This window comes from Eurytemora carolleeae, unplaced genomic scaffold, assembly GCF_000591075.1.
Source record: "Eurytemora carolleeae unplaced genomic scaffold, Eaff_2.0 scaffold27, whole genome shotgun sequence".
NCBI lineage: Eukaryota > Metazoa > Arthropoda > Copepoda > Calanoida > Temoridae > Eurytemora > Eurytemora carolleeae.
In genome coordinates this window covers 609,346-619,998 of record NW_019396259.1, presented here as the reverse complement: position 1 = coordinate 619,998, position 10,653 = coordinate 609,346, and the positions used below count along the sequence as shown (strand labels likewise).

Genomic DNA, 10,653 nt, shown 5'->3' with positions numbered 1-10,653 from the left:
ATTGTTTCAAGAATCATTCACGTGAAAGTATAGGTTGACTACTGAATGTCACAAATAATTCAAAGTTCAAAGACGACTTTCAATTGTCTTGCTACTGTTATGTTTCTTGGGACACCCTGTAGTAAGTTATTAAAATCACTTATTAAGTGTAATGGGGTCTGTGTACATTGCACAATTTCTTTACCTCATGTTCATTGGACTATTTATAGTCATAAATTAAGTCTAAAAGTCGACTTCCTAATTCGAGAGTTTTCTGGTTATCACGCTGTATTATCAGAATTTGAAAATAATTTTTCCGGAAATAAATGTATGCAATCGGACAAATGTCCCATTTAGAAAAACAGCGTACTGCAAGTGTAGGATGTCTTGGCGGATCAAGGTTATAATGCAAGGAAAATTATTTCAGAAGTGTATGCATCTATTGTAGTGCAATGTACTGTCTCTGGGCGCTAATGTAAACACAAGAAGGATGTTACAGTCTGACATGGAATCCATCTTTCACATAAAAAATTTATGAAATATTCTGGTCTTGGAAACTATTATGTGAATTATCAAAATTATCAAAATTTTATGCTTTTATCCTCCTCGGATACTAAACTAACACTGATGCATCTATTCTTGTTTACAAATTCCGACCAGAGAGAACTGGTTTCAAAATGTACGTAGAGTAAACGCAACTGCAATAAACTTTCCTTGCATTATAACCTTGCAGCGGGTTAAGTATATCCCACGGAAAATAACAAAGCAAGATGAGAATTTTAAATTTAATTGTGACTTTCAGTCGTTGTATCATTCTTAAAACAAAAAAGGCAGACCACATTTTGGAAATCCCAGAACTATAGATAATTAGTAATTATTAACTCTTTAACTTTAATACTAAAATTAGGTTGACAAAAAAATGCATGAAACTATATAAATATCTAAGACGACATTCAAATCGTCTAGCTACTGTCATGTTTCGTGGGACACCCTGTACATTTTTTGGTAAGTTTTTAGGTAAAACCACAGAAACAGATGATCTGAAAAACAATGGAGCTAAAAAAAAATTTAAAAAAGAACATTTTTATTTATAAAATTGTATATTTCATTAAAATATTTACAGAATTATTGTTATTTTTTGGATTTTCAGGTGAACGGGATTAAAAGAAATCTTTTTATTTCACTTGCTCCTTTCAAAACATAAAGCATGTATATTTTTAGCTGACGACTTTACGTAATTTATATTGTCATTTTCTTTAATGCAGCGCTCAGTGCACATGTATGCGCTTACTATATACCAAATCATTTGAAGACTTTATTTTTGAAGTAAGTCAAAATCCACCTTTTAATCGTCTTATTTAAAGAGAATCTGGTTTAATCGTCTTATTTAAAGAGAATCTGGTTTAATCGTCTTATTTGAAGAGAATCTGGTTAAATCGTCTTATTTAAAGAGAATCTGGTTTAATCGTCTTATGTAAAGAGAATCTGGTTTAATCATCTTATTTAAAGAGAATCTGGTTTAATCGTATTATGTAAAGATAACTGGTTTAATCGTCTTATGTAAAGAGAATCTGGTTTAATCGTCTTATTTAAAGAGAATCTGGTTTAATCGTCTTATTTAAAGAGAATCTGGTTTAATCGTATTATGTAAAGATAACTGGTTTATAAAGAGAATCTGGTTTAATCGTCTTATTTAAAGAGAATCTGGTTGCCATTTAAGTCTCGTCCACTGTAAGAACCCCATGTAAACATGTCTCTTAATAAAGCTGGAAACTAACATGATGTAAAACACAAGTAAGGGGTTAACAACAAAAGATTAGGCTTTAAAGGGACAGACCACCTATGTAAAGTAGTTGAACTCAGGTTTTTCAGATCTTTAAAAAGTGTATATGCCTCAAATGAATCCGAAAGAAGCTTTCCACAACACTGCATACTCAGTTCAACTACCTTACATAGCCGGTCTGTTCCTTTAAAGAAGACCCAAAATCTTTAAATTATTATCTTTTGTAAAATTTGAATCATTTCTGATTAGAAAAAAATCACAAAATGATTTTGCACAGAAATAAAAAAATCATAGTTGCGTGGAACCAAGAAATGTAAAGTGAAAGATTGAGAAAAAAGTCTGTACAGTTGTCTCTGAAGTAGGTTACTCTGTACTTAGACGTAAATCATAAATCATATTTAAAACTCAAAACAATTCAAAAATGTTACTTCTAATCGGAAATAAAAATTCAAACCATTTCAAAATTATCATTTTTAACGGAATTAATAGACAATATATATATACTATTTATTTAATGTAAACATGAATTTGTATATGATTGTATAGATATTAAATTTTAGGATTTTTTGATGATCCCTGTTAACTTCTTTCTAACTTTAAGCTTTCAGCTTCTAGTGTTATCTATAAAAAATATATATATTCAAAAAGCATTAATTTAGTACACGTTTTATCCGCGGTACTTGATTATCAATAAGGTTGGAAGACGACATTACGAAAACTCTTTTATCGGCTCCGTATACACTTCTGGGAAATATTGTATAATTTCTAATCTTCATCATTTTTAGAATTATTTGAAAAATAACAACGGATGGAAAACTTTTCAACATTTGGTTTCAAGCAGTTTCAAGGCCTTAATTCAGGTTAATTGGTATCTTTTCAAAATCAAGTAGAACATTCATTCAATTTGAAATTTTTTACAATTTTGCTATTATACAGTTCCAATCAGAAAGACCCGGAATTTATTGAAAATTAATCAGACGATTTGATTTGAATGAGATTTAAATGAAATCTAACCAGAATTCTTTATATTTTTGGTAATTTTGATCCGCAAAAAAGGGCAGAATACAGAAATGGCAGGAAAAGGTCTATTTTGTAATTATTATTTCATTAATCCTATTTTTAAAATTAGAGGTGGGCAAATGAATACTATAACTTTTTCAGATAGAAAAGACGATTGTAAAGTCATTATAATTGTCAATTCATTCCGGGTCTTTCTAATTAGGACTGTAGTAAAATTCATTATTTTATTTAAAACTATCTTAACATGTATATCTTAAAGGGACTGTAATCGATTCAAGCGACCCTTTATTGATAGAGTGGCATGTCCGAATCACAGCGGTACTCGGGAAAGTTTTGTCTGATCAATAATAAGATATTCGTGTTTATGTATTAATTTTTTTAATGCTTATTTTCTTTGTAGGGTCTCTGCAAAGTCAACTGCCCCTTTCTTGCTTTAGCAAAAATTGAAAAATTATCAGAATTAAACGTTTTCCAAGCCATAACCGGGACATTATCTGCCACAAGATTTTCAAGTATCGTCATGAATCGGACATACCCCTTGTCAAATGGTGGAACACTTGAAAATGCGGTGACAGTCCCTTTATTAGTTTAAATTTTAATCGAAAGTGTCAGGCCCAACCCAACCGATTCAGTGTAACCATATTTATCTTTATAAGTCATAAAAATTCATGATGAATTAATTCTCTTTCATAATTTGTAATTTTTTGGGCCTCACCTTAAGTTTGTTTCAGCAATCATTTTGAAACCATCATCTGCATAGCTCACAGTTGCAGTCCTATCAAGGCTTCATTCGGGAAAATTATCTCCTCCCCACTTCCAGCACTTTCAGATTCTTCTTTGGACTCTTCTGTTGTAATAACTTCTTTAGAAGAAGCTTCTGTAGCAGCTTCTATTGCAGCAGGTTCCTCAGGAGGAGCTTCTGTTGCAGTAGGCTCCTCAGGAACAGCGTCTGTTACAGAAGGTTCCTCAGGAGCAGCTTGTGTTGCAGCAGGTTCCTCAGGGGCAGCTTCTGTTTCAGTAGGTTCCTGAGGAACAGCGTTTGTTACAGAAGGTTCCTTAGGAGCAGCTTCTGTTGCAGCAGGTTCCTTAGGAGCAGCTTCTGTTACATTAGGTTCCTTTGGAGGAGCTTCTGTTGCAGTGGGCTCCTCAAGAGCGGCTTCTGTTACAGCAGGTTCCTTAGGAGAAGCTTTTGTTACAGCAGGTTCCACAGGAGCAGCTTCTATTACGGCAGGTTTCACGGGAAAAGCTTCTGTTACAGCAGGTTCCTTAGGAGCAGCTTCTTTTGCAGTGGGTTCCTTAGGAGTAGTTTCTGTTTGAGTGAGTTCCTCAGGAGCCGCTTCTGTTACAGCAGATTCCTTTGGAGTAGCTTCTGTTACTGTGGGCTCCTCAGGAGCAGCTTCTGTTGCAGTAGGTTCCTCTGGAGTAGCTTCTGTTACTGTGGGCTCCTCAGGAGCAGCTTCTGTTTCAGTAGGTTCCTCAAAAGCAGCTTCTGATGCAGCAGGTTCCTCAGGGACAGCTTCTGTTACAGCAGGTTCCTCAGGAGCGGCTTCTGTTGCAGTAGGTTCCTCAGGAGCGGCTTCTGTTGCAGTAGGTTCCTCAGGAGCGGCTTCTGTTACAGCAGGTTCCTCAGGAGCGACTTCTGTTGCAGTGGGTTCCTCAGGAGCGGCTTCTGTTGCAGTAGGTTCCTCAGGAGCGGCTTCTGTTGCTGTAGGTTCCTCAGGAGCGGCTTCTTTTAAAGCAGGTTCCTCAGGAGCGGCTTCTGTTGCAGTGGGTTCCTCTGGATCAGCTTCTGTTGCAGTGGGTTCCTCAGGATCAGCTTCTGTTGCAGTGGGTTCCTCAGGATCAGCTTCTGTTGCAGTGGGTTCATCAAGAGCAGCTACTTTTGCATTTTCCCCAGACGTTTCTTCCTCCAGAGTTTCATCCTCAAAAGTTTCTTCCACTGGAGTTTTTTCCTCAGGAGTTTCCTCCACAGGAGTTTCTTCCTTAGGAGTTTCCTCCACAGGAATTTCCTCCACAGGAGTTTCCTCCACAGGAATTTTCTCCAAAGGAGTTTCCTCCACAGGAGTTTCTTCAACAGGAGTTTCCTCCACAAGAGTTTCTTCCTCAGGAGTTTCCGCCGCAGGAGATTCCTCCAAAGGAATTTTCTCCACAGGAGTTTCTTCAACAGGAGTTTCCTCCATAGGAGTTTTTTCTACAGGAGTTTCTTCCACAGAAGTTTCTTCTACAGGAGTATCATTTTTAAGAGCAATTTCTATTATAGGTATTTCTTCCTCGAAATTGTCTGTGTAAGTGGTCTGGGATGGAAATGCACAAGGAACAGTAGCTCCGTATACATTTCTACAAACTCCTTCTAGAATACAATTTAACAATTTAACGATTTTTTGTAATTTACAAGATGGAGATAGGGGGGGGGGGGTCTGTAATGGTGTAATTTCAATCCTGTAACAGTAAGATAGGGTTGTCATTTTCACATGTCACACCCAGCTCTGTGAAGCATCTTAGGGGTATAGATTTGTTTAAGCCTTTCCAAAAAATAAGTTTTTTTTCTTGAAAGCTTCAGGTAAGTTTCTGGGAGGCCTTTTTGAGTCCAAAATGATCCGGAAGAAATTAAAAACCCTAAGCAGAGACCTTTTAAATGAACGAAATACAGGGTTTCCCACGAAACATTACAGTCGGTGAATAGTCTAAAATGTCTTTTTCCATAATTTTATAAGTTGTTTGATACTAAAGAGAATGATGAAAATATTGTAGGGCAATGATATTAGAGTAAAAAAATTTCAATGTAAAATTAATATGAGTTAAACATTTTTTTTAAAGAAACAAACTACGATATCTTTTACAATATCTAATATAGTATGTGGAAGAAGACATTCAAAATTATTCACCAACTGTGATGTTTCGTGGGACACCCTGTAAATGAACCTACTATATACTATAATTCTCTCCATGCAAGATTTCTTATTGGACATTGGGATTAACCAATGAAAGTTTGATTTGAAGATCATGAGCTTAACTATAAATCGACCATTCAAAATTTATCTATAAGCGCTTACCGTAGGGACTAGATGGATAATAGAACGGGGTGTAAATCGGTTTTTTGTATACAGGGAACTGTATACTGTTTATGGAGTAGGAGGGAGGATAGACCGGAGTCTTGAACCTTCCTGGGGAGTAAGTTGGGTATTTCTCTGGGTAGTGGGTTGGATATTTCCCTCCTGAGTAGTAAACTCCAGGTCTGGATTCCGCCAGGGATATTACCGTCAGCACCAGCTAAACATCATAAATTGAGTTCATAGTTTTTAAATGTTATTATTGGTTACCTAGAAAGACTTTTGTATCTATACTGCACGCAGAACTAAGTACAACAAAGTACATCCTATAATCAGTTATATTTTGATCTCTCTTTCAAAATCTGTCGAAAAAAGCATAAAAGATGTTATATGTTTAAATATTTGAAATATGTAGTCAAACAAAAAAAAAATCAAATAGCAAATGCGAAAAATATTAATTTACCGGGTGAAACTGGGTTTCAAAGATAAGGCTCACTGGCTTTCAACCAGGCCTAATTTACCGGAAATGAAAGTAAGTCATTACTATTTAAAATAACAGGCAGCTTTAAATAAATCCAAACCAATGCTGGTGCAAAATAAATGATCAGATTTCGCACTTTAACAGAAACCCTTGGCGTGCAAATGTGTGAAATTTATTTTCGCGAAAATGGGAATTAATCTATAAGATAATGTTTAATTCAGATTGCATTTTTTCTTTAAGTTTTTTTCTTAATATTAAAAAAACCTGCAAATTGAAATATGAATTTATTCACTTAATCCTAACTAATCTTTCCAAATAATTTGTGATAATGATTTTAATCTGAATGCTATTTAAGACAAATAAACTTCAATGGGATTTAATATGCGAGTAAAAACTTAAAAACCAACGGATTTACGCTCAATGATTTCTTTTTCTCAATTTGTAATTAATGAAAGAATTAATGGCGCGCCGAAGCAATGAAAAATATATACCAAAATAGATCGCTATCTTTATACGAAATAAACTTTTGACGATGACAAAAGCAATATTTCAAATATCTTTGAAGATTTTTAACTTTGTTATGTTATGTTGGGCTATGGTTTTCTAATATATGTATAGGTGGGGGGGCTTTGTTTTTAAACCCCTGAATTCAATGGCTAAGGTGCTGACTTGTTAAATAACACCTTTAAAACATATAATAATAACGTTAATACATTTTTTTATTGTTTGCATGCATGCACGCCCCATGATTTAAAGATTCCCTCAGACAAAATCTCTCCAAAGTGTACGATTAAAAACATCTATGTAAACTGATCAAAACTCAACCTCTTTCATATAGTAAACTCTCAGCAGCTCTGATTGAAAATACCTCCCACTCCCATAAATCAAAATCCCTGCAAATTGAAGGTCTCTTTCCAAATCCCCGCACATAAAAAATCCTCCCCTAGATTAGAATGATTTCCTCTGCCTCCGACAACAAATTACTCCTCTCCCCTCCGATTAAAGGGACAGACCGGCTATGTAAGGTAGTTGAACTAAGTATGCAGTGTTGTGGAAAGCTTCTTTAGGATTTATTTGAGACATTTAAAACTTTTTAAAGATCTGTAAATCCTGAGTTTGGGGTGGATACATTTTCAGAATCGGGTTTTTGAAAATTATTAAATAACGACGACGAAAAGTAAAGTAAACATTATACAGTAATCTACTTAGATGGTTAGGAACAAAAGAAAGGAATTGAGTCTTTGCCACAATTTTCTAATCATTAAATCTTTAGAACCAAATGTTGCAGACCTTAGATATTTCAAACTATGAATTCTGTTAGATCAAATAATCTGAGTTTGAAATATCAAAGGTTTACAACATCGAGTTCTATAGATATTGAGGTTTAAATATTTGATTTTTTTCCAAAGATTCATTTCCTTTGTCAACAAATCGATGCTTGAATCAATTATTTCATTTTCATCATTAAATTGATTTTTTTATTTTCTTTGAATTTATTCGCAGATTTCTTCAAATTCTTCAAATGTCGTCTTTTCAATAATGATTCAAGAAAATCTTTGTGAATAATAAGAAACCAGAATAGTGAGAAAATAATAATTATTGAACAAGATTACTTATTTTCGATGATAAGATTGATTTTTATTTTCTCAACCTGTTCCTTAACAACTAATTAGTTTACTGTAGATTTTTTTTTACATTTTATGTCGTCGTTATTTAATAGTTTAAAAAAACTATACATGAATGAATGAATCCTAAAGAAGCTTTCCACAACACTGCATACTCAGTTCAACTACCTTACATAGCCGGTCTGTCCCTTTAAAGAAAACCTCCAACTTAAAAGTTCCTTGTTCTTACTGCAACTTGAAGGTCCTTCCTCCTCCGATTAAAACCAATCCCCTCACAAACACCCTCTGTCCCCTCCGAAAAATAATTCCTCCGTTGCCTCCGAATATATAATCCAAGTTTAAACTAACCAAGGACGTGAACATGTTTGTCTGTAGCCGAGCTCTGCGAGACTACTAGAATACTACGGTGTGAGCTCTGGTAATCAAATATCTTAGTTTTTACAATATTCAACCAAACCCGGGGACCAGCTAAACCACCAATACAGTTATTTTTAAATATGTACTGTAAAAATACAGGAATATTTAAAGTCTAAACTCTACCCTCTAAATTGCGAAATAAAAAAAATCGCTTATATAGCAGCAAATTTAGATAGCTAACATATGAGACAAAACCATCTAACGTTTGCTGCAAAATAAGCGATTTTCTTTTTCGTAGAGATATGTACTTTGGAAGGTTACCTCTTACGAGTTTCCTTTCTGTAGGTTCCCTTGAATTATAAATGCCATTTGGGATATGTACTTTAGTAGGTTTTTTCTTACCAGTTTCCTTTCTGTAGGTTTCCTTGAGGTATGCATGCTATTTGGGATATGTACTTTAGAAGGTTACTTCTTACGAGTTTCCTTTCTGTAGGTTCCCTTGAATTATAAATGCCATTTGGGATATGTACTTTAGTAGGTTTTTTCTTACCAGTTTCCTTCCTGTAGGTTCCCTTGAGGTGTGCATGCCATTTGGGATGTGTACTTTAGCAGGTTACTTCTTTCCAGTTTCCTTTCTGTAGGTTCCCTTTGAGGTATGCATGTCATTTGGAGGATGGCTTTCGTGGCTGGGCAAATGGAAATCTGTCTCTTGGAAGTTCTTACTTTTTAAAAAGTACATAACACTGTGAACCATCATATGTAAAGTATGCATAACATTGGGAATCATCCATTGGAAGTAGATAACATTAATAACCATTATTTTGACCATTATACGTAATAACATTAGAGCCATTGCATGAAAAGATAGAATTCATATTATATGGGATATTATACATAAGTTGGGAACATCTAAACAGAAAAACAGAAAATTGGGATTTGGGAACAATTAAACAAGTACATAACATGGAGAACCATGGCATTGGAAGTAAATTACATTTGAAACTATTGCATGGTAAGTAAATAACATTGGGAATCATTACATACTAATCACATAACATTGGGATATATTGCATGAGATGTACATCATTTTGAGAACCACAACATTGGAACGGTATATTATTAGAAGCTATTGCACGGGAAGTACATAAAATAAAGAATTAGTACGTGATACGTACATTGGTAGGAGTTAACATTAAAAACCATTATATTTGACCATTTTACGTAAATAACATTGGAGCGATTGCATGAAAAGATAGAATTCATATTATATGGGATATTATACATAAGTTGGGAACATCAAAACAGAAAAACAGAAAATTGGGATTTGGGAACCATTAAAAAAAGTACATAACATTGAGAACCATGGCATTGGAAGTACATTACATTAGAGGCTATTGCATGGTAAGTAAATAACATTGGGAATCATTACATAATAATCACATAACATTGGGATATATTGCATGAAATGTACATAATTTTGAGAACCACAACATTGGAACGGTATATTATTAGAATCTATTGCACGGGAAGTGCATAAAATAGTACGTGATACGTACATTACATTGGGATCCATTGCATGGGAGTACATAACATACCATTAGAAATCTTTGCATCCGAGTACATTTCATTAAGAATCAGTACACGGGAGGTATGCATACTACATATAACGTTGAGAACCCTGCCATGTAAAGTACAATATCTTAAAGTAAATATCTAATTATGACCACCTAAAGGAATTGCTATAAGTAGCTATAATTTAAGTAGTAGATATATTGTATAATGATTATTATCGATTAGATTATTACTTTAAATCTGCGGTTGTCTGAGGGAAGGAAGGCCAACCACAACAATTTCTAGTTCGAGCCACATTCTCCTCATTTCTCGTCCGAGCCACCTCTAAAGCCTCGTTATTCTAATATTATTTTTTTTAATGTGCAACTCTTGCATATTTATATGGTTTTTAATCTGACGACGATGACGAGCAAATGAGAAGAATGTGGCTCGAAAGAAAAAAATTGTGTGGTTAACCTACCTACCCTCTTTGTCTAGCTAACACAACCTGAGACTGGAATGATAAATCAAAGTCGTGAGAAACTGTAAATTTTTCATAAATATGAAAAGTACACTTCAACATGACATAAAACCTAACAGATACATTTTATATTTAAAAAAAATACTCTTCTTTTTCTTTATCAAAAGTAAAAGGAAAAGAGAAATAAGTTAAAATAATTTATTTTTTTCATGTTTGGCTAAATCTTTTCTCGGGGGTACTTTCATTTTCTAACTTAAGAACTGTTTAATTCTGGCCATTTTCTCATTTTTTCTGCAGAATAACTCCATAAGTAATTTTTATAGGGA

General features: G+C 34.2%; 1 protein-coding gene across 2 annotated transcripts; it reads right to left on the bottom strand.

Annotated features, from left to right (window-relative positions):
* Positions 1-2,257: 2,257 nt before the first annotated feature.
* On the bottom strand, positions 2,258-8,369 carry LOC111699564 (cell surface glycoprotein 1). 2 transcript variants are annotated; one of them, XM_023470265.1, is made up of 4 exons: positions 8,287-8,369; positions 5,836-6,052; positions 3,498-5,132; positions 2,258-2,383 (listed from the first exon to the last, which is right to left on the bottom strand). In XM_023470265.1, exons 1-3 carry the CDS (start codon positions 8,299-8,301, stop codon positions 3,544-3,546), a joined length of 1,821 nt encoding a protein of 606 aa, XP_023326033.1. In that variant the 5' UTR covers positions 8,302-8,369; the 3' UTR covers positions 2,258-2,383; positions 3,498-3,543. The 2 variants fall into 2 exon arrangements, with proteins under 2 accessions (XP_023326033.1, XP_023326034.1); XM_023470266.1 differs by having other exon boundaries at positions 3,498-5,129.
* Between the last annotated feature and the right edge of the window lie 2,284 nt (positions 8,370-10,653).